Source organism: Heteronotia binoei, chromosome 11 (assembly GCF_032191835.1).
Source record: "Heteronotia binoei isolate CCM8104 ecotype False Entrance Well chromosome 11, APGP_CSIRO_Hbin_v1, whole genome shotgun sequence".
Classification (NCBI taxonomy): Eukaryota; Metazoa; Chordata; class Lepidosauria; order Squamata; family Gekkonidae; genus Heteronotia; species Heteronotia binoei.
In genome coordinates, this window is record NC_083233.1 from 22,726,877 (window position 1) to 22,751,065 (window position 24,189).

The 24,189-nt window shown below is 46.5% G+C and overlaps 1 protein-coding gene across 1 annotated transcript; it reads left to right on the top strand.

Moving 5' to 3' along the window:
• The first annotated feature begins 5,859 nt into the window (after nucleotides 1–5,859).
• TMLHE (trimethyllysine hydroxylase, epsilon) lies at nucleotides 5,860–20,350 on the top strand. The gene is made up of 7 exons (XM_060249318.1): nucleotides 5,860–6,040; nucleotides 6,241–6,417; nucleotides 8,129–8,408; nucleotides 12,227–12,346; nucleotides 15,974–16,210; nucleotides 17,413–17,551; nucleotides 20,056–20,350. The coding sequence occupies exons 1-7, from the start codon at nucleotides 5,860–5,862 to the stop codon at nucleotides 20,185–20,187; spliced, it is 1,266 nt and encodes a 421-aa protein (XP_060105301.1). The 3' UTR covers nucleotides 20,188–20,350.
• Nucleotides 20,351–24,189: the final 3,839 nt, after the last annotated feature.

Here is a 24,189-nt window from a genome sequence, read left to right on the forward strand (position 1 = left end):
ACCTCAGCGTCCCAACGACTGGTGCTTGACAAGCCCTTGGAGGTAACTATGCTTTCCTTCTGGTCTCCCAGGTGGTTGAGGCTGCTTCACCTTACCTGTAAGTTTGAAGAAGCTGAGAAAAAGTCAGGAGACTTTAGTCATTTTGGGGAGGTTTGTGTTCTTTTCTGACCAGTACTAAGCTGTTGAGTCTTGTGAGCAAAAATTCTACTTTGTGAGGTACTGGCAGGGCTTTTTTTTTGAGCACGAATGCAGTTCCGGCTGGCTTGGTGTCAGGGGCTGTGGCCTAATATACAAATAAGTTCCTGCTGGGCTTGTTGTACAAAAAGAGCCCTGGCTGCCGGCATTAAAGTTGTGAGCTACAGAGTAAATTAGTTTGCTCTGGAGCCATTTTTCCTGAGCAAAGACAAAAATGTGTGAGCCGGAGGCTAAAAAACTGTGAGCTAGCTCAAGCTAAGTCAGTTTAGATGGAACACTGTTTCTGACTCCCATAATTTCAAATGGGCATTATTGCTAATATACGTGGGTTTCTCTTTCGGCTCCCGGAACACCCTTGTGAATGTTAAGGGTTAAAGACGAAGATGCAGGAAGAGCGCGGGTTGAGCCCAGCACAGTGAACAGATTAGATCGAAGGAAGCCTGTTCACACTCACACTCTCTCCCTCTCTCTCTGGCAACCTTTGATACTGGAATAGGAGGGGGGGGTGAAGGCTGTGTGCAGGGAAGGAGATAAGCACCTTCTGCGCCAGACTCTCAGAAGCAGAGGATCTCTCCCCATCAGGTTTGTCCAAGCAAGTCTGGCTTTGTAAAGAGTTTTTTCTTCTCCCATTTAATGCCTATAAATTTATGCCTGTAGATTCTGGGAACTGCGGTTTCTCAAACTTCCCATGGAAGCAAAGCTTCCCAAGCTGGAAGGAACACCTATGTTTGTTTTGCCCTCTTTTGCTGGCTTTTAGAAATCCCGAATAAAAACCGAAGAGTGAATCCAGCAGTGCGTTGCGGTGTGGAATGTTCGGTTGTCAGGTTTTTGCTTTGAATCTCACCGTACGTGAGATGAGAATGAGTTTTATCTGGAGGCATTGTTTTCTTTAAATGGAGTTTACCGCTTGTTCAGGTATCAGCAAGAGTCTCCTTTCAAAGGCTGTGGAAGGCAAACAGATTAGGTTGACGACATGGCAGGAATTCTGTCTTTCCTTCCGACTGTCCCCCCACCCCTTATTATAGAAGCAGGAGTTGCAAATAAGCTAAACTGGTATCTTTTTATTAACCAAACGTACAGCCAGATCCAATATTTGCTGACTCTTAAGTAAGTCCTGCTGTGTCCAGTGAGGCTTACGCTCAGCTCCAGGTGGGCAGCTGTGTTGGTCTGAGCAGTAGAACAGAGTTCGAGTCCAGCAGCACCAACAAAGTTTTATTCAAGGTGTGAGCTTTCACGTGTACATACAAGCCCATACCTTGAACAAAACTTTGTCCGGTGCTGCTGGACTCGAACTTTGTTCTGATGCTCAGTTAGATTGTCTAGGATTTGCACGTTAACAATATGCAGCCTTTTGAGTCTGACAGAGCTCTTCATCAGACAAGAAGGAAGGTGGCTCAGTCTCTGGAATCAAAAGGCAGTGATTGGAGAACTTTGGTGTTCCGCTTGAAACTGCATCGTTTGTAGCAACCTAAGAGAATAGCCTGTCCTCAACATTTTGAGAACAGTCCTAAGCAGTTCTACTCAGAAATCAGATCTATTCCATGGGCTTACTGGCAGGGAAGTATTCTTAGGATTGCACTCTGTATTTCGCATCTTCTTGGACTGGGAGGGCAGCCATTCGGAATGCGATGAAGTTAAATGAAAGGCAAAGCAGTTTTTGTGAAGAGTCGTTCTTACAAGGGAACCCAGGCGGTGTCGTGGTCAGGGTGTTGGACGTTGGATCTCGGCTCCAGTCGTGAAGCTGGCTGAGTGATCAACTCCTGGTGGCCTGTTAACAGCAAAGAAGGCCGCAACAGTAGGCAGAAAAAAATGTAGAACAGGTGCAAAGTGAAAAAATATTCTAGATCCCGAAATATTCCAGGGCCAGGACGCAGAGGCAGACAATAGCAAGCCACCTCTGAGCGTCTCATGCCTCAAAAACCCTGCGAGGATGCCACAAATCAGCGGTGACTTGACAGCAAAAAAAAAGTTATAGATTTAGTAGCTGTATCTTCTGTTAGAGTATATGTGTGTGCTCAGTCAGGTGGCATTCAGTGGTCATGTGGCTCTTTTGGTTGATGGAAACATGAAAATGTGGCTCTCCGGGAGCTACGCAGGGAGCACTACTGGCAGAGATGTCTACATTCAGCCAATGAATCCTCTATTCTGCCTTATTTCGTAACATACGCCAGGCTGTGGCTCGGGAGCCACATGTGGCTCTTTCACACATATTGTGTGGCTCTTGGAGCCCACGCCACCCCATTGGCCGGCCTGGAGAAAGCATTTTGCTCTTTAAATCACTTCTCCATGCCAAGCCAGCCTGCAGCTTGGAGAATACATTTAAAGTTAAAGTTGCTATCTTTCCACCTCTCCCTCCATCCATCTATTTTCCTTTCTTCCTTCCTTCCGGCTCTTAAACATTCTATGTAGCTCTTACATTAAGCAAATTTGGCCACCTCTGACATAAGAGATGGAAAATCTCTCTCTCGCACTCTCTCTAGAGTTCCTTTAAGCTACTTTGCAGGTTTTTCTTGCCATTCCAGCACTTCCATGAGCAAATAAGGTCAATAGTGCAGCTTTGTGGAATGCAGCCTTGAAGATTAGAAGGGCCTCTCATGACGTCACTGGCTTAGGTGCCTCCTGCCCTTGAGAAATCCCCCCCCCTTGTTATCGCTGCAGGAAGAGAGGCCATGTTGACTTGCACGAGGTCAGATGTAGCTGCTGAGTCATAAGACAGTATCATTTGTCTATCTGGCTTTGTATCGTCTACTCAGACTGGCAGCAGCCCTCAAGGGCTTTGCTGTGTGAGATCCTTCCACCATAGATACCAGAGATGCATGCAAAACTGCTCCCACTAGCGGTGTGCATCTATGCAAAGCCGTCTGTTTGGCAAGTTGGGCTGGATTTTCTTTAGGGCATTTTTTGTTTTTAAAAAGGCTCCATTTAGTGAGATACGCTCAAATCGCTCCTCTGCTATGGATTCGTGTGGCCTTGGGTGAGTCGCACTCTGCCACAGTTTTTTTCCTCACCTGAAAAAAATTACAGCGCGTGGCAGTTCTCAAACTGGGTTAACTCTGAAGGTGAACATGGTTAAAATTGTAAAGTATAATGCAGATTTAAAGGGTTTATTTAGCAATAAAAATGATATTGCTGCCAAGTTGGTCAACTTTTGATTGATTCTTCTGCCGTGAAATTCACCAGATTTGTTGTCTAGCCGATAGTCAAGTAGGTGAATTCCACAACAGGTCCACACTTGAGGCTTGATTGATCCAGCTCTTTTGAAAGCTACCTGAGTTTATTGTTAGAATCACCTCTTCCCCCTTTAAGCCCCCTCTTAACTGGTTTGACACCTTCCCGTTCACGAAATTCACTTCTATCCATCTGTTTCTATCCATTGCTGTATGTCTTATCCTGTTATTTTATGCCTACATTGTTTAAAATGCTGTGTTAATACTAACTCATGCTTTGCTTAAGTTTTATTCCAGGTGTTTACTCGGTTTTAGTTTTCACAAAGAAACTCAAGGCAGATTGCACAGTGTAAGTCAATGCAATCATTGGGTTGGGACATCCAGTAAGCAATGTAATAGGATGGATTGTGGAAACTAAAACCAAATATAACTGGAATATAACTATAAATAACACTTAATAATAATAATAATAATAATAATAATAATAATAATTTGTTATTAGTATCATTCTCCCTGCTGAAGAGCATCCACTCCTGTCTGTAATCTGGCCAAAAGGCTGAGCGGCTTGATTGTTTGATTCAGGGAGGTAGTTTCTGTGCAGGCAGAAGTTCTAAGAGGCTGTGGCACGATTCTGTTTTCTATCCAGACATACTCTGCATGGCCCATCGTTGCCCCAAATGGCAAAGCTCTTGGTTGCAGTCCTGTTTCCTGGCATACTAGACGCTGGCCTCCCCTTCCGTTTCTAAGCAATGCTCGTGTTCTAAAGGTTGTTCTTGGGACTTGGATAAAACACCTTCATGGAGTCAGCCGCTTGAATTCCTTTGTGTGCGATCTGCTTGCATGCAGGAAGAAGGCATGAGTTCCTTTTAGCAACATTGGTGGCAGAGTTCCGGGCACTGGATTTATGCAGGGCGGTTGCTGCTTGTCAGCGGGCAGCCATGAGCTGGTGCGATGGGATTCTCTTAACAGGGACCTCGTAATACACAGTTATCTGTGTGGCACTGGCAGGGAGAGAGATCTTGGTGCTGGCGCTGGGGTTCTCCTAGATTGATTGTCCGGGTCTGGGCAACACTAGCCACAGTGTTCCTTCTTAAGCATCTCTTATTCAGAGTGGCAGCCGTAGGAGTTTTTGTTTCTTGCCATTACATAACAGCTGGCTGACAGGAGCTCCGTGGGGTTTCCTTTCTTTTTTAAAAAAAATTGTTTTTATTTTTTAAAAAAATTAATCAGGGTACAGAAAAGGGCATTGGGGAATGAAACGAGTTCTGTAAAAAATATTTACATTGGTCAAAGACATTCATATTGTACATTACACCAAGATAGAAGAGGTTCCCATCTGCTTCATTTCTCAGCTTCCCTTTTGCGGTATTAGCATAACAATTAAAGTTGCAGCAGCATCAACAAGGGAGTGTGAAAGAAAGAAGGGTACATTACGTCTATTCCTTTTTTTCAGTTTGAAAATTTTTATTAGTTTTCAGAGAGTTAGAGGGAACGGGTAAGAGGGGACTAGAGAATAGTTACAACGGTCAATACTATAATAATCTAATTGGCACGTAATATGCTTTCTTAAGGTACAACTATTGTCACATATTGTTATCTCTTTAGATTAAAGCATCAACATCGATATACGATATTTCAGTGATTGTAAGTTTTCTTATAAAAATGTCTATTTGAGCTTCCATTTCCAATATAAATGATATTATAATCCAAAATACAGGAGAAAGGAGATATAAGTTCACACCAAAGAATCGTAGAAGTTTTGAGCGTCTAGCCAAACATATAATTTCACCCAATATTTTCTTGCTTCTTCCTTAGATTTCCCAGCTGTCTGCTGGGATAAATAGTCCATCTTAGCTGTTTCCAGAATTTTATCTCAGCCGTTTCCAAAATTTTTACAACATTACGTCTATTCTAATTACATGCCATATATGTAAAAGCTTTCTGCAGGGTTCAAATGGTTGGCCATTGCCTTCCCCTGGGTAGGGAGCATCCCTAATGGTCTCCCATCCAAATACAGACCAGGGCTGACCCTGCTTAACTTCCGAGATCTGATGACATCAAGCTTGCATGGCCCATCCCAGTCAGGGATAACCTGTGGCATCCTGCTGCTGTTATTACAGCTCCCAGCTATTGGGGTGGCATTAAGAAGAAGAAGAATTGCAGATTTATACCCTGCCCTTCTCCCTGAATCAGAGACTCAAAGCGGCTTACAATCTCCCATGTCTTCTCCCCCATAACAGACACCCTGTGAGGTGGGTGGGGCTGAGAGGGCTCTCACAGCAGCTGCACTTTCAAGGACAACTCCTGCGAGAGCTATGGCTGACCCAAGGCCATTCCAGCAGTTGCAAGTGGAGGAGTGGGGAATCAAACCCGGTTCTCCCAGATCAGAGTCCGCACATTTAACCACTACACCAAACTGGCTCTTAAGATTTCATCGTGTCACGTGGCTGCTGGCAATCGTTATGCCCATGAATGCTATCTGCCTTCCTTTCCCAGGATGTGGGGCCGTCAGCTGCTGCGCCTGCTCTCTGGGTCCCGCTGCCCTCCAAAGAAACCTTCCAGGCGCCAGCTGTCACAGCAGCTGAGCCTCAAGCAGGCCTGCCTGGGTTCAGCCCGTCAGCATCACACCGCCCCTGAATCGCTGAATTGTGCCTGGCAGCTGCAAGACGATCATTTAGGTAAGTAGCGTGGGAAAGAAAGCCATTTGGAAACTTCAGCTAGTACAAAACGCTACCAGTAGATAATATTTTTTTTGTATTTTGTGTGAGTGTGTACGTGTGTGGTGCCAGAGGAGCATCCGCAATGGTGCGTCCAAACCTTCCAGCTTGCAACCACCTTCTTGTTTGGTGTTTCACCGCCTGCTGTGTTGCCTCCCTAGAGCTGAAGTTCAGGGACACCCTGATGCGCTTCGACTATGTCTGGCTGCGCGACCACTGCCGCTCCGCCTCCTGCTACAACACCAAGACCAACCAGCGCAGCCTGGACACGGCCAGTGTGGATTTGTGCATCCGGCCAAAGAACATCCGGGTGGATGACACCACCCTCTTCCTCACCTGTGAGTCTGGTAGAGCATCCTTTGCTCCCAGAGATGGGGGGGGGCGGGTAGGTGGAGAGATGTATCCTGGCAAGAAATGTGCATCTGTTTTTTTGAATCTGTGATCCTTGGATTGGAGCATTGCCTTTGTCCTTGTAGCAGAGATATGTCGGCTTTTCCTACTAAAGGTTCAGATACTGAAGCATTATGCGTCAGGGGAGAGACGCAAATCATGTCTCTTAGCTGCCTCTGGTCTGAGAATATGCTTGCCAATTGATCAATAATTCCTTCTTCCTTCCTTCCTTCCTTCCTTCCTTCCTTCCTTCCTTCCTTCCTTAGTTCCCATTTAATCTAGCAAAACAAAAGGCAACTGTCACAGCAGCTGAGCCTCAAGCAGACTTTCCTGGGTTCAGCCCATCTTGGTACCTCACAGCTGTGTTTAGATTTATTTAAAAAAATAAAAATTGCCAATCATAACTCAACCAAATCTTTCAGGCTCCGCTAGTGTTCCTGCTCCAAGCCCCAGCCTTTGGAAGTTAAGGGGGGGCAGTTTTCTACATCAACTGTTACTCTGAATCCTAGTTCTGAGTGAAGTAGTTTTGAAACATCCTTGCAGTGCACACAAAATTCATAACTGAAATTGTCGCTATCCCTTACCTGGATAACCCAAGCTAGCCCGATCTTGTCAGATCTCAGAAGCTAAGCAGGGATGGTCCTGGCTAGTACTTGGATGGGAATCTCCCAAGGAATACCCGGAGTGGGAGGCAGAGGCGGGCAATGACAAACCACTTCTGAACCTCTTTTGCCTTGAACACTCTACAGGGTTAGCTGTGACTTGACGGCAGTTTCCAGCACCACATTAATTGCAGTGCTCCTTTTGATGCGAGACATTGGTGAACAAGAAAGTGCACACGACTCTATTTGGCATGCTTATCTATCACAAGAACTGGTGGTTTCTAACAGCAAAATGCACATGTCTGTCTGTCTGTCTGTCTGTCTGTCTGTCTGTCTGTCTGTCTCTCTCTCTCTCTCTCTTCGGAACACCCCCAAAGCCCTGGAAGGAATCTCAAATGTGTGACTGTATTTCCCCCCCCCCCCCCCGAATAAAAAATGACTCTGGCAAATCCAAGTTTATTCCTAAATTTTCGCCTAAAGAAGCAGCCCATCTGTATTCCCTTCAGCAGCAGCCTCCTGTATCCCAGCACCTAAGGAATGGCCTTTATATCCAACAGAACTAAAATCCATGTTTTAAAAAGTAGGGCAATTTAGGGTTATGATGGAGAGATGATAGTTTTGATGTTGAAATACAATAGAAAATAAAATTTCCCCTCTCCTCCCTTTGTCCCCCTTTTCTCTTTTTCACATTTGCACCAAAGGAAACAATACATGTACAGAACCCAATAGGTCAGGGTAAAGTTCCTGATCCTTACATTGTTACAAGGTGCTGGCTAGAATGGGTTTTTTTTAAAAAAACCACTCTAAGCCAGGCAGGCATCCCTTTAGAATGTAATGAGTGAGAAATGTACCCGCCACTATGGCCACCTTTGGGGTTCTGCACTCAATACTTGCTGAATTTTAGGGGAAATCGCAGGCTTTACTTGTGAGTCAATTTGTTCTTAGACTGGGCTGCAAGAATGCAAGCGAGCCTTGTCTTTAGGTAACATCCGTGAACTTGTAACCTCTGTGAGCATCACCGCTCACCCTTTCCTGCTTGTCTTTTGCTTTGCCAAAGGGCCAGATGGCCACGTGACCAGGTACGGGCTCGAATGGCTCCTGCGGAACAGCTACGAGGGGCAGAAGCAGCAGGTGATGCACCCCCGCATTCTCTGGAACGCACAGATCTACCAGGACGCCCAGGTGCCCTCTGTCGACTGCCAGAGCTTCCTGGAAACCAACGAGGGCCTGAAGGAGTTCCTGCAGAACTTCATCCTTTATGGGATTGCCTTTGTGGAAAACGTGCCCCCGACCAAAGAAGACACGGAGATCTTAGCAGAGAGGATCAGCTTGATTAGGTAAGCGTCTACTGTCTTGGTAGGCCTTATCTTGATTTGGAAAACACCAAAAACTGTCCAAAAGTATTTTATTTCATTTAAACATCTGTACTCCATTAGTGGGGACTGAAAGCAGCTTACTACCTCGCTCTCCCTTTATCCTCTCAGCATCAGCCCGCACATGAAATTGCCTTATACTGAATCAGACCTTCAATATTGTCTGCTCAGACTGGCGGTGGCTTTTCAGGGCCACAGGCTGAGGTCTTTCACATCATCTACCACTTGGTCTTTTCAACTGGAGAAGCCGGAGATTGAACCTGGGACCTCCTGTATGCCAGGCAGATACTCTTCCACTAAGCTATGGACCTTTCCCTGAAGTCGATTAGGCAGAGGAGAGAGAGCTGACCTAGGTTCTCCAGTGAGCTTCAACTATGATTCAAACCTATGTCTCCCAAAATACTGGTCCAGCATCCCTAACCACTATACCATTCTGCCTGGGCCACAGCATCTCTGTAAATTTTTGAGTTCCAACAGGAGCATAACATCCATGAGCCTGCAGCCTCCACCAATGCCACCTTTGCCCTTCTAGCCCCATAACCCGTGTGATATGTTCAGCCTTCTCTATGCATTTCCATATCCTGGGCACCTCCTGGTTAGCCAGGACCACTGCCTTTTACAGAATCTAGAGAAGATGAGCAGTCACGTACTTTGCATATGATAGAAAGCAGTTCCATGCTCTTCTTCTGGGTTGGCCTCTTCTCCGTTGCCCTAGAAAATGACAGCATTTCAAACCATTAAGCAACAAAGGACAATTATCAGTTAGAACTGATAAAAGGAAGTCCTTCTTCACCCAAAGGGTGATTAAGACATGGAATGCACTGCCACAGCAGGTGGTGGCAGCTGCCAGCATGGACAGCTTCAAGAGGGGATTGGATAGAGACATGGAGCAGGGGTCCATCAGTGCCTATTAGCCACAGTGTATTGATGGAACTCTCTGTCTGGGGCAGTGATGCTCTGTATTCTTGGTGCTTGGGGGGGCAACAGTGGAGGGCTTCTAGTGTCCTGGCCCCACTGGTGGACCTCCTGATGGTGCCTGGTTTTTTGGCCACTGTGTGACACAGTGGACTGGATGGCCCATTGGTCTGATCCAACATGGCTTCTCTTACGTCCTTATGTTCTTATTGCATGGGCTGGGGGGAAATAGTTTTTCAAAAAATTAAATATCATTAAAGGTCTTTCCCCAGAGTAGTCAGAACAGCCAGGAGTGTGAGCCAGGCTGGGAATGTTTGAGTTTTCAGCCGGTGCAAGATTTCCTGTTTTGACTGAAAGGTTAGGAGGGCAGCCTTGGTCCTGGGAGACCAGAAGATCAAAATAACGCTCCGGGCTCTGGAGGGAGAGCACAAAAGCAAGAGTTTCCTTCCAATTAAAATGAAATTGCTGGGCTGACCTTGGCTCACCCATGAGGATTAGGAAGAAAGGGATTGGCACCAGTTTCCTGCCCTCACCCTTGCCTTCTCTCCCCAGCCCAGAGACAGGAGGGCCTGCAGAGCCTCGCTGGCCTGGGAACTTCCAAGCTTTAGCACTGCTAGGCTGGATGATTTTTCCTTTCACCCCTTCCCACACTTGGTTTGTTGAGGCCTGGTTTGTTATTTTTTTCCCTCCTGATCTGTGTCACGCCTTGGTTTCTGTCCAGCCCATCCCATTTTTAAAATAAAATAGCTGATTCTTGCAAGACTGCCACGTACATAACAGGATGGGACTGGGTGTTTTTCACCCCAGAAGAACAAGGCCAAACTGTGCCTCTCTTCGCCAAAGTGTGATTGGGACGGCTAAGGTTAGCGTTAAAAAGCGGCCTCAAGGGTAAAGGTAGCTTTGGATCAGGGCCAGGGGTGGAATTCTAGCAGGAGCCCCTTTGCATATTAGGCTGCACACCCTGCTGATGTAGCCAAGGGCTTACAAAAAAAAGCCTTGGAGGATTGGCTACATCAGGGGGGTGTGGCCTAATATGCAAAGGGGCTCCTGATCAGGACCACAGTGCAGAGGCAAAGGGGGGGGGTAGCACTTGCCTCTGACACACACACACACTCCACTTCTCCAATGGAAATTGATCACAAATGCACATCAATCTATCAGTGCTGTGCTGATGTTTTAACCTGCGGTGGTTGACAAAAGTGAGAGGTGTGATTTCTGCTTAGGAGGGAAGGGGCACAACGCAAGAAGGGATTTTTAAAAAACCCATTCCGTTACCTCTGCACTAATTCATATTGGGCCTGCAGCTTTCTTTTAAATTAAAAAACCTAAACCAAACGAGCCAAGCTCCGCCCATCTGCATAACCTGCTGTTGGCCCTCAGTGACTCCACCTTCCAGTTCCAAGACCACAATTCTTTCTTGGGAGAAAACCTTGCTGAGCTCTGTGGGAAAGCCCTGTTGAGTTACGTTTGAGTGGGATGCAGTTGCCAACTCCAGAGCAGGGCCTGGAGTCCAGCTGATCTCCCAACTATAGGAAACAGCTGCCTTGGAGGAAGTGTTAGGTTTGGAAGCCAGTCTTCAGTGTGTACCATAGAGTCTGTTCCTTGCAGACCATTGATTCCAGGAGAAAGAGAAGTCCTAGATGGAGCTCCCCCTGCTGAGTTCAACCTTCTCAAGGCCACACCCTGAATCTCCAGGAATTCCCACACGGGAGCTGCCATCCTCAGTGGGACTGTCACCCAATTAAAAACAGTCCTCATGAATTAAGCTTAGTCAATGAAATCTGCATATGAATCAAATGATTGCTGTGGGAGGGCCGGGTTGGGGGGAACTTCAGCCAAGCCGCACTCGTGTCTGAGCAGCCTCCATTCTAGAAGAGGCTCGCAGTGAACGTACGAAGAGCCCTGCGGGATCAGACCAGTGGTCCATCTAGTCCAGCATCTTGTTTCACGCAGTGGCCAGCCAGTTCCCTGGTGGGCAGTATGTCCCTCTAAGCTGAGTTAGCGCGAGCTAGCTCACAGATTTCTGGCCTGCACCTCACACCTTTTTGTCTTAGCTCAGGAAAAATAGTCCCAGAGCAAACTCATTGATGCAGGAGCTCACAGCGTTAATGCCAGTAGCTCACAAAGTAGAATTTTTGCTCACAAGACTCTGCAGCTTAGAGGGAACACTGCTGGTAGGGAAGGAAGGCCAACAAGCAGGGCAGAAAGACCCAGTTGCCTCCTAGCACTGGGATTCGACCTGGATCTAGCCTGGAGTAACTCTGCATAGAATTGCTCTGTATGTTTTGCGCCCCAGCTTTGAAGGAAACAAGACTAGACTCCGCAGGCACTTCCCAGGCACTTGCCTTGCTCTGAATCTACCAAGAGAGCCCTTTGGGGACCAAATATAAAAGGTGGGGTTGGGCTGGGTCCCACAGCTGCTGCTGAGAAAGCGAGCTTTGCCTCTTGAAAGCTGACACTCTCCCTATTTTGTTAATCTGTAAGGTGCCGCTGAACTTGAATCTAGCTATACAGCTGCTGCTACCTCTCTCTATCCTGTAACACATTGAATTCACTGCCACAGGAGGTGGTGGCGGCTGCAAGCATAGCTTCAAGAGGGGATTGGATAAACATATGGAGCAGAGGTCCATCAGTGGCTATTAGCCACAGCTTATTGTTGGAACTCTCTGTCTGAGGCAGTGATGCTCTGTATTCTTGGGGAGGGGGGCAACAGTGCGAGGGCTTCTAGTGTCCTGGCCCCACTGGTGGACCTCCTGATGGCACTTGGGTTTTTTGGCCGCTGTGTGACACAGAGTGTTGGACTGGACGGGCCATTGGCCTGATCCAGCATGGCTTCTCTGATGTTCTTACGTTCTCTCCTCTTCTAGGGAGACGATCTACGGCAGGATGTGGCACTTTACCTCTGACTTTTCCCGGGGAGACACAGCCTACACCAAGCTGGCTTTGGACCGCCACACAGACACCACCTACTTCCAGGAGCCCTGCGGGTACGTGTTGATTCTGTAAGAGGCAGCCGAAGAAAAGACTGGTGCTGTTCTTTTTGGTCCAAGCTGATTGTGAAAGGTTAACAGTAAACGATGGACACAGTATACTATTTATTTAGATTACAAGTTTTCTGTGGTTTAGTTTTTTAAAAAATGAATGCTTGAGGTCACATACAAATAATATCACAGCAATGCACAATAATGCTTTATAAAAGCACCCTAACATTTAAAATTGACTTTTTAAAGAAACTCAAATCAATCTAAGCAAAGTAAAAACAAAGCGCTATATTGTTGCCATCGCTGTGCTTGATAAGAGATGGCGAGCTAACTGCATACATTTTCGTCAACCGGTGAATCTATTATATCTCCACAAATTTGCTTATGAGGAAGCACAGAAGGGGAAAAAAAGGAAAGCTGCCTTTGATTTTCAAAGAGAGCCAGTGTGGTGTAGTGGTTAAGTGCGTGGACTCTTATCTAGGAGAACCAGTTTTGATTCCCCACTCCTCCACTTGCAGCTGCTGGAATGGCCTTGGGTCAGCCATAACTCTCGCAGAGCTGTCCTTGAAAGGGCAGCTTCTGGGAGAGCTCTCTCAGCCCCACCTACCTCACAGGGTGTCTGTTGTGGGGGAGGAAGGTGAAGAAGATTGTGACTGCTCTGAGATTCGGCATGGAGGGCAGGATATAAATCCAATATCATCATCTTCTTCAGGCAGGTCTCTTCTTAGACAAGGTGTGTCCTCCTGTGATTGAAGGGGAAATTACCCTACACGGGGCATTGCTATTTCACTGGTTCCTGAGATTTCAATCAAACATTGCTGTCAAATTTACCTTTATTTTATTACACATTTATATCCTGCCCCTGCCTGGGCTTATATGTTTAAAACAAATAAATTAACAGGACGGCTGACGTACAGTCGAAACCAAACCATACAGAAACATGATAGCAAAGATAAGCTGCTAAAACCTGCCAAAGACTGCAGAAATCAACAATGGGACCAGCAGATCACCAGGAGAGGGTTTTTATTATTCATAAGGTCTTACGGGGGACAATTTTTTCCTAAAATTTTAATATAGCACAATACACAGTCCTTGAACATGATATAGCAATTCTTGGCCTTCCAGCTTGGGTTTTTTGGGCCCCCTAGGGAGACTTGTAACTTTGGATTTCTGCATCATGAGCCTTCTTCCATAATCTTTTCCAATATCAATGTTTTTAAGATCTGGAAATAGTTTTAGAGTGATATTCAAGCAGGCTCAAGCAGCTGGGAATTGATACAGGTTACTGAACTGCGGGTTCTTCTGTGCTGGAGAACTCTGTAGCGTCACTAGTGCCCATTTTTTAACCTTATATAAGAAGGAAAGGAAAACAGTAAGCCTTTGTCACTCATAACCAGGGCAGGGCAGGGCAGAGTTCTTCCTGATGTTGTTCTGAAAGGCAGAATTAGAAGAGGGAAGAGATCATCATAGAATGGAATATCCTTAGCGTCTTTATGCTGTTGTTCCTAATTTTGTACTGTGACCCTGATAGTCCAGGTTAGCCAGATATCAGAAGCTAAGCAGGCTCAGCTCTGGCTAGTATTTGGAAGAGCGACCTCCAAGGAGTACCAGGGCGCAGAGGCAGGCAATGGCAAACCACCTCTGGAATGTCTCTTGTCTTAAAAGCAAGTGTAGCTCGCCACCTAGTGGTGCATAACGCTAAAAGACACCTTCTGGCTGCCAGACAATCTTAGGATCTCCTCGCTGTACCACACACGCTGCTCTGTGGTACTTATTATTATTCTTCTTTTGTAACTTTGACAACTGATCACTGATAGTCTGTCTACCTGACCGGTCAGGGTTGCTATTACATCATCATATATATATCTATTGCTCACAGACCGTTTGGTCATAAGCAAGCGGCAATGAAATACAAAATTCATCAATAATATAAATTTTACAGATTTTGCAAAATAAACCTTTAGAATCAGCAAAGCGCCCAACATAAAACATCATTTCCCATTTTCTTAAAATGCTCCTCTTGTCTCTTAAATCTGAACGCTCCCAGGAGAAGTTTTACAGCTGAGACTGTGATGGTTAAATCAAAGCCACCAAGCAAAAGCTGGAGCTTATTTGCCACAGGCAGCTCAATATAAAAAATTAATAGATAAGCTGTTTTCTTAAGTAGTTATACCTTTGGCAAACAAAAAACACAAGTTCTACAGTTTCAACAGAGCCGGATCCACAACCGCATAATCTCTCAGAATAGGGCTTTCTCATGTAGCACCCACTAAGAACAGCAGTAAAAAGGCAAAGGTCCCCTTGCGAGCATTTCTGACTCTAATAATAATAATAATATTTAATTTATATCCCACCCTCCCCGCCAAAGCAGGCTCAGGGCGGCTCACAACACAATAAAAAATACAAAGATTACATAGTAAGACAACAATCTACAACACTATACAATTTCCTTAAAATTCCCTTAAAACCATCTAATTAAAACCAACAATTTCATCTGATCATACTCGGTGCTACATTTTCAAAAATTTCCGAACTTACTCATTTACAGATTTTCATAGCAACAGTACAGCAGAATCCACATTAAGAAAAGGCCAGCTGAAAGAGGGTAGTCTTGCAGGCCCTGTGCAACTGAGCAAGACTCCGCAGGGCCTGCACCTCCTCTGGTAATTGATTCCACCAGTGGGGAGCCATGATTGAGAAGGCCCTTTCTCTTGTAGTTTTCAGTTTGGCCTCCTTCGGCCCGGGGATTATCAGTAGATTTTTGTGAACCTGATCTCAGCACTCTCTGGGGTACATATGGGGAGAGACTGTCCCTAAGGTAGACAGGTCCTCGGTCATATAAGGCTTTAAAGGTAATGACCAGCACCTTGTAATGAATCTGGTACAACTGGCAGCCAGTGCAGCTCCCGCAGCCTCAGCTGTATGTGCTCCCACATAGGGAGCCCTAATAACAGCCTGGCTGCCGTGTTCTGCACTAGCTGTAGTTTCCGGGTTCAGCACAAGGGCAGCCCCATGTAGAGGGCGTTACAGTAGTCCAGCCTTGAGGTGACCGTTGCATGGATCACTGTTGCCAGATCGTCATGTTCCAGGAAGGGAGCCAACTGCCTCGCCCGCCTAAGATGAAAGATGGCAGATTTGGCAGTGGCTGCTATCTGGGCCTCCATTGACAAAGAAGGCTCCAGTAGCATCCCCGAGCTCTTGACCTTGTGCGTCATTACCAATGGCACCCCATCAAAAACTGGTAGGGGGATTTCTCCTCCCAGACCACCCAGACTCTGAGATGACATTGCTTTCACAACATTTTCAGGGCAGACTTTTTACAGGATGGTTTGCCATTGCCTTCCCCAGTCATCTACACTTCCCCCCCCCCCCCCCCAGCTTCTGCCGGGATCGAACTCAGGTTGTGAGCAGAGCTTAGGACTGCAGTACTGCAGCTTTACCACTCTGCGCCGCAGGGCAGAGTGGTAAAGGAGCCTCTAGCGAGCCTATTAAAGGTTGCTGTTACAGCAAGCCGAGCATCATAGAATCATTTTCTCATCTTTCTCTTCCTTTCACTTCTATCTGCTACCCCTTTCAGTCTTGTCATCACTCCTTAACATCTAACGGACCAGTTTTCTCCTCACCCCTCTGCAGCATCCAGGTGTTCCACTGTCTCCGGCACGAAGGGACGGGCGGCCGGACGCTGCTGGTGGACGGCTTCTACGCGGCAGAGCAAGTGCTGCAGCAGGCCCCCGACGACTTCAGGCTCCTCAGCCGGGTGCCGCTGAAGCACGAGTACATCGAGAACGTCGGGGGCTGCCACAACCACATGATCGGGGTGGGGCCCGTCTTGAATGTTTACCCTTGGAACAACGAGCTCTACCTGATCAGGTGAGGCAGCTACCGTCACTCTGAACGTGTTTGCACTGAAATGGGTGGACAGCTGGCTCTCCAGGTTTGGTTCCCTTAGCTGTTCTCCCTGGTCTGTGGCAGTCCCATCACATTTGATCCTGAAATATATCAGCAGAAATCACTGTTGGCTGCAGGTCTTCCCAGCTTTCCTGTCCTTTGGCTCCCTAGCAACCATTTCTAAGTCTTGAAAGATTTATTCTGAGGATTGCAGGATATGCACGGAATAAAAGCCATGGGTTGGGAGACAGCAGCCAGGAGAGGGAAGGGGGCAAAATCACTCCCTCCTGCCTCTTGCGTAGGCAGAGCGCTACTGACGGAAGAGGCAAAAGGATGTAAATTGGCCCTCTCCCTGCTGCTGCCTCCCAATAGCCTGTGGCTCTATTCAGTGTGAGTCCAGCAGCTGCAAAAATAAACTTATCCAAGGTTAGAAATGGCTGCTAGGTAGAGGGGGGGTGGAGCCCAGAAGATCATGGATGCTTGCACTGGATCCGACCCAAAGCAAAGAAAAATGTTTGCTCGTTTTGCAAGAAAAAAGAAAATGTGTTCAAACTCTAATCAATGGGGGGGGGGGGGGATGCCACATCTCTCTCTTGGATTTTGTACATAATATGATAGTCCTATGTATTTTGTATTCAGTGATGTGCCTGAGCACAGGGCCTGCAGAACTATGGATCCTTTACTGATAATGGTTTGATTCCCCACTTCTCCACTTGCAGCCACTGGAATGGCCTTGGATTAGCCATAGCTCTCATAGGAGTTGTCCTTGAAATGGCAGCTGCTGTAAGAGCACTCTCAGCCCCACCCACCTCACAGGGTGTCTGTTGTGGGGGAAGATAAAGAGATTATAAGCCACTCTGATTCAGAGAGAAGGGCGGGGTATAAATCTATGGTCTTCTTCTTCCTTGGAGGGCTCCTAGCGAGAGCCAGTTTGGTGTAGTGGACACTGATCTGGAGAAATGGGTTTGATTCCTCACTACTTCTCCACGTGAAGCTAGCTGGGTGACCTTGGACCAGTCACAGTTCTATCAGAACTCTCTCTACATCACAAGGGATCTGTTGTGGGGAAAGATTGTATGCTGTTCCGCGGACACCTTTGGGTAGTGAAGGGCAGGGTATAAAACTGATTCTTCTTCTTTAATACAAGCAGCTGTGCTTTTCTCTCTTCTCTGTCCCACTGGCAGGTACAACAACTATGACCGCGCCGTAATCAACACCGTGCCTTATGACATTGTGCATCGCTGGTACGCCGCACACCGCGCTCTCACCACCGAACTGAGGAGGCCGGAGAACGAGCTTTGGGTCAAGTTGAAACCTGGCAAGGTAGAATCCCAGTCAGTGGGTCCACGTGTGGAACTGGTTGGCATGCCGTTGCATTGGGGAAGGGGGTGAAATAGTTTTTTATCCTATTTTTCAGCTAACGGCTGTTTAAAAACACTAACTGCAAAAGATCAAAATGCTGGATGGTTTGAACAAATCAAGAGACCAGCAGTTTCAGACTGGGTGCAGTCTGAATCTTTAAAGCCAACTGTTTGCAGCATCGATGTTAAGGGGGCTTTGGATCACTCCCTGCCCAGCTGACTGACTCCTAAAGTACTGCATCACAACTACGCACCCTTGGTTTGGCCACAGATACAGATTCTCTTATGCTTCTTGGTCTGGTAACCCTTCCTTGCAGCCACCCAAGGGAGAAAGTCCCTTCCCCTTTCTTTGGAAGCCAAACCCACACACCTGTCTCTTCCCCAAAGCAAAGAGCCAATCTGGCCACTTACCAAAGAACCAGCTCATCCAGGCAAGGTCAGGATCAGGGCTTTTTTTTGTAGCAGGAGCTCCTTTGCCTATTAGGCCACACACACCCTGATGTAGCCAGTCTTCCTGGAGCTTACAGTAGGCCCTGTACAAAGAGCCCTGTAAGCTCTTGGAGGATTGGCTACATCAGGGTGTGTGTGGCCTAATAGGCAAAGGAGTTCCTGCTACAAAAAAAGCTCAGGTCAGGATCAGGGAAACCACAACAAGCAGTCAGACAGAAGCAAAGAGGAACAACCAGGGACAGGCTGCATCGAGACCTCAAGACAAAGCCTCTCTTTGTCTAGGATGAGCACAAGTTTAGCATGTTGTGCTCACCCACTTCCTAACCCCTCCCCTCCCCACCACGCGCAGCCTGTTCCTCTGAAAGCTTTCCAGTTTGCAAAGGTGCCTGACCCTTGCTGAGTCTGCGGGGCACTTTTGGGATTTCAAGAAGGAATAATGACGCGTGTTGGGGAGCAGGTGTCACATAATAGCTACCGTGAGTGGCCAGATTGGCTCTTTGCTTTGGGGAAGAGACAAGTAGTTGGGTTTGGCTTCCAAAGAAAGGGGAAGGGACTTTCTCCCTTGGGTGGCTGCAAGGAAGGGTTACCAGATCAAGAAGCATAAGAGAATCTGTATCTGTGGCCAAACCAAGGGTGCGCAGTTGTGATGCAGTACTTTAGGAGTCAGTCAGCTGGGCAGGGAGTGATCCAAAGCTCCCTTTTGAGTCTTTTTAAAATGTTCCATTCAGGATTTTTAGGATTTGATTTGCAAGACTAGAGAATGAAGCAAGCAGGCCAGGAATCACATCAGTGGACCGCATGGGTCTTGGATATTTTAATGATTTAAAAAAAAAATTATTATTCAAAAATAACAAACCATCTACACACAGAAAACTTATCGTTGTCCAAAGATCTAAAACATTTTGTATGCAGAGGTCTATTACAGATAACACATTTTATGAAAATAAGGATTAGAGGGGGAAATTTTTGCGGAAGACAAATATTCAGCAATAGGAGACTGCAATGTAATAAATTTATTTTATCTACCGAACTCAGTAGGAATTGATGCATTACTAATTTTCCCCATTATAAAAAGGTCCCATAATTTATTGGCCCATTGTTCATTCGTCAGTATTGAAGAGTCTTTCCACTTTGCTGCAAGTAAAAGTTTAGCACCTGCTAACGGTATCCACCAGCCTTTCAGAATCTATTTTACCTAGTTGTAGGGCAGGCCAATATTCTAAAAGAACTATTTCTGGTATATTATCTACATGGACCCCTGTGATCTATTCCCAAGACTAAATAATTAAGCAAACAAGCCAGGAATCACATCAGTGGACCACATGAGTGTTGGATATTTTAACTCTGCATGCAAGAGGATCTGGGAGGGAAAGGGTTAAGAGCATTCTCTCACTGGGGTACACTTGGCAGTCGTCCCCACCTTCTCATCAGTTATATGTTGAGCCTCTTTGGCCCTCGATTGCCTTCTGTTTCATCTTATGTAGGACCTCTCTTCCCTCTCTTACCCAGGCTTGGGGCTGCAGCAGGTTCACCTTTTTGAAGTTAATCTGTCCACAATAAGTCAAATGTGATATGATACAGGGGGGGTTTTTGGTAGCAGGAACTCCTTTGCATATTAGGCCACACACCCCTGATCTAGCCAATCCTCCAAGAGCTTACAGGGCTCTTCTTACAGGGCCTACTGGAAGCTCCATGAGGATTGGCTACATCAGGGGTGTGTGGCCTAATATGCAATGGAGCTCCTGCTACCAAAAGAGCCCTGGGTATGAATAAGTCATGTAAGACGTGGTTCCGATTTTTTTTAAGTAAAATTTCTTTCTCGTGTTACCACGAGAAAGGTCAGGTCATCTTTGTAATTTATTTCAACATCATTTCCCCCCCATACCATGTAAAGCTTCCAAGGAAATTGATAATTTTTGCCCCCTTTAACCCAGGGATGGATGCCCAGCTTGAGGTTGTTCGCATAACCAGGATTTGATATGAATGCCCTTATTGTTTTTCTCCTTCTGCCCGCAGGCCCTCTTTGTGGACAACTGGCGCGTGCTGCACGGCCGGGAGTCCTTCACGGGCTACCGCCAGCTCTGCGGCTGCTACCTGACGAGAGATGACGTCCTGAACACGGCCCGCTTCCTGGGGCTGAAAGCCTAGTATGGCCAGGGGGGCAGAAAGGATTGCGGATCTAGGAACAGGAGAGCATTTGGTATACCTCAAGAGACCTGGCCACCTGCAGAAGGAGGGGGAAGGTCCTCGCAGCATTACTTGATTGTCAGTCAGCCACTACGGTTCATTGCCTCTTTTTCCGTTCGCTCTCCCCTGGAATCAAGTGGACCCTTCTGTGCTCCCTGACTGTTCCCTTGGCTTTCAAAGCACAACCCGTCAGCTCAGTTTGGAGGAATAGCGAGCCACACCTAGGCCCGCCAAAGCACCCCCAGATGCCGGATCCAGCACCTTTTGCTGGTGAGACTGGTAATAAAACTGGCCTTACCTAAAAGGCAGTCTGGAGCACAGGCACACCTTCATTTGCCAAGCACAGCACAGATAGGTTCTCCAGGAAGCGGAGAAGAGCCTCGGATCTTGAATGTCAAACTACAGGAAAACAAACCTTTCCTGATCCTTGAACAGTTGCAGGAGTGCCCAAGTGCCCCAGAATGCTCCTCTTTGCTTCCTTGGTGACGTAAGACAAGAGGATGCTTTGGGAGGTAATCGACAGTGGCCTGAAGCGACCAAATACCTCCGTTTGGAAACCTCACTGAACTTGAGTTCGAAACCCCTCTGCTGCCCTTCATCTGTTCAGCGCAACACGGTTGCATGTAAGCTTTTCCCGGCGCTTCTCAGTTCTGTCATGTGCTTGGCAGGAGAGAAGCAAGAGGGGCATCTTTGCTGGCCCTGAATAGCTCAGTGCTTGGTGACAAGGCTGCCCTCGAAGGCCGCTCTCCCGGCATCCTCGCTGCACCCCTGGGAAACGTAGGAGTGGGATCCTAGGAACAGCAGTCTCTTGGGATGAATGAGTCTGGAAGTCGGCAGCTGCTGTCGAAAAGGAATCAGCTCTCTGTCGTGGATTGCAACAGCAAAAAATATTTCCAGCAGCGGCTGGAGATCCTCTTTGCTGGCCTCTGAGCTGAAGGACTTAATACATCCCTTACGATGCTGGACTCGCAACAACGCTTGCGTTGTGAACAAGCGATGACGCTGATACTTTCTAGCTGCATTTAGATGCAGACATGGTGCTTTTAAGACTGGGCTCAGGCATTCTCTCGAAACTGGCCCTGTGTGTGCGCACATTTAGCTCCATGGTGTCAGGGCTTTTTTGGGTAGCAGGAACTCCTTTGCATATTAGGCCACACACACCCTGATGTAGCCAGTCCTCCAGGAGCTTACAGTAGGCCCTGTACGAAGAACCCTAGAAGCTCCAGGAAGATTGGCTACATTGGGGGGTGTGGCCTAATATGTAAAAGAGTTCCTGCTACCCAGAAAGCCCTGCATGGTGCATTTAGAGTCAAATGTCTTGAAAGGGTGTTAAAAGTATTGTGGGGGGTTTTTTTAATTGCATGCAGACAGGAGGAGTCACAGTAGACCTGTGGTCTCAAAAAAAGGTTGTAAAATTCACCTGTGGATGGGACCTTGTTCCCTTAGCAGAGCTTGGCATGATATTGGCCGTTTCCATTCCCAGCACCTTGGCTGGATGGGATCAGTGTCCTTCTTAAGGCTAGTAAAGAAAGAGTCCAGTAGCACCTTTAAGACAAACACATTTTCTTGTAGCATAGGCTTTCAAGAAACACAGCTCTCTTCATCAGAGCTGTGTTTCTTGAAAGCTTAAGCTACAATAAAATGTGCTAATCTTAAAGGTGCTACTGGGCCCTTTACTATTTTGCAGCAACAGACTAACACAGCTAACTCCTCTGGATTTACGACCAGGGAATGCTTCCTTAGACTGTGGGACTAGTGGGAATTCTCTAGTGGCCGGACAAGCCACACCCAGCCGTATAGCGTCCAAGGTCGTATCCAGGGCTTTTTCTGTAGCAGGAACTCTTTTGCATATTAGGCTGCGCACCCCTGATGTAGCCAATCCTCCTGGAGCTTCCTGTAGGCCCTGTACTAAGAGCCCTGCAAGCTCTTGGAAGATTGACTACATCAGGGGTGTGCGGCCTAATATGCAAAGGAGTTCCTGCTACAAAAAAAGCCCTGGTCTTATTAAAGCTGTGGGTTAAATCTCTCTCCAACAGAGTTATTGCTAAATTCCAAAAGTGCCAGACATCTGTTAACTATTTCATTTGTCCAATTTTCCGGTGTTTCATGTGTTTTCCTCTCTTAGCACAAATTTAGAGGAGCTAGCTGGGTGACTTCAGGAATGTACACAAGTATCTATGCTGTGGCCTAGAACTCGTTGCAGTAGTAATTCTGAGTCTGAGGTGTAGCTCTTCAGATTGCGAGCGGATACATACAATGGACTTCTCCCGTCTGAAAAACAAAGAAGTCCAAATTATAGAATGTCAGTCAGAAGCTCAGGGCTACAGCTAGGCTCGCCAGCTTCCAGGTGCGAAATAAGAAACAATAGACCGTGGTCACATTGCCAAGAATTCATAAATAGTTCTATTCCAAGCTTCAGTGGTATGAAAAGTAAGTCCAATCAGTATACGGTAGTTACACTTCTAAACACTGTGATACAACAGTCCAATTTTGCTTGTGCAAAAGTCTCTGGTCTTCTTTAACAGTTTAAATATCTCTTTTCTCCATTGAAGATGGTCTGCGCTTGGTGTGTTTCATGAAAATATTGAAGTGGTTTGGAACTTGGACATTTGTAGGCTGCTTTTTGCCCCTCCACAAGGAAGGTACTTGAAACAAGCTTATAAGCTTGCGAGCTACATCGGAGTTAAGCTGAGATGTCCTGTACAAGATTCCATTTTTGGCACTAATTGTTAAGAAAACCAGAGACTTTTGCACAAGCACTTTATTGGACTGTTGTATCACAGTTTTAAAAATTGTGACTGTTGTATACTGATTGGACTTACCTTTCATATTTTTGAAGCCTGGAATAGAGCTATTTAGGGATTCTTTGTAATTTGACCATGGTCTATAGCAAGGGTGGCCAAACTTGCTTAACGTAAAAGCCACATAGAATAAGTGTTAAATGTTTGAGAGCTGCAAGACATGAACGTCAGGTGTTTCAGAGCCGCAAGACAGGAAGGAAGTTGGGGAAGAAGATGATGATGATATTGGATTTATATCCCGCTCTCCTTTACCTTCCTCCAATCTCCTTTACCTACAATCTCCTTTACCTTCCTCCCCCACAAAAGACACCCTGTGAGGTAGATGAAGATATTGGATTTATATCCCACCCTCCACTCCGAAGAGTCTCTGAGCGGCTCACAATCTCTTTTATCTTCCTCCCCCACAACAGACACCCTGCGAGGTGGGTGGGGCTGAGAGGGCTCTCACAGCAGCTGCCCTTTCAAGGACAACCTCTGCCAGGGCTATGGCTGACCCAAGGCCATTCCAGCAGGTGCAAGTGGAGGAGTGGGGAATTAAACCCGGTTCTCCCAGATAAGAGTCCGCACACTTAACCACTACACCAAACTGGCTCTCCAAACTGGGGAGGGAGGAAGAGGTAGAAAGAAAACAACTTTAACTTTATTTTTTTTAAAACTTAAGAATGCTTTTTTGAGTTAAGAAGTGCGATACAGATATAACAAACGAAAACCATGAGTATGCATAAAATATCAAATATCAAAACATGACACCATGAAACATTACAGAGTGCAGTTATGAAAGTAATTGACAGGACATCAATATAGTGTGGTATGAGGCATTGGGGATTCTATTATCAGCATAAACTTTATCAATGAAAGGTCGCCATTTTTCTATAAAATTTGAGGAAGCAATTTGTTGGGAACGATGAGGGCCTAAGTCATAAGTGAGCTTATCCAGTGCAAAATAATCCCACAATTTTAACCACCAAGTTTGTCGTGAGGGGGGAGAGTGTTGTTTCCAAACTAGAGCTATTGCAAATTTAGCAGCCACAAACATGAGTGAGATCAATTCCTCTGCAGATTCGGGGATATTTGAGTTATCTAGAAGATTTAAAAGGGCAAATTCGGGCGTAAATGGAGGAGAGTATGATGTGAGTTCTTGTACTTCTTGATAGATTTGTCT

Bases quoted from the DNA above. Each gene is read 5' to 3' on its own strand.
- TMLHE (XM_060249318.1), top strand. From the start codon at position 5,860: ATGTGGGGCCGTCAGCTGCTGCGCCTGCTCTCTGGGTCCCGCTGCCCT. The intron at 6,418-8,128 runs GTGAGTCTGGTA...GCTTTGCCAAAG, and splicing joins CACCACCCTCTTCCTCACCT to GGCCAGATGGCCACGTGACC. The intron at 12,347-15,973 runs GTACGTGTTGAT...ACCCCTCTGCAG, and splicing joins TACTTCCAGGAGCCCTGCGG to CATCCAGGTGTTCCACTGTC.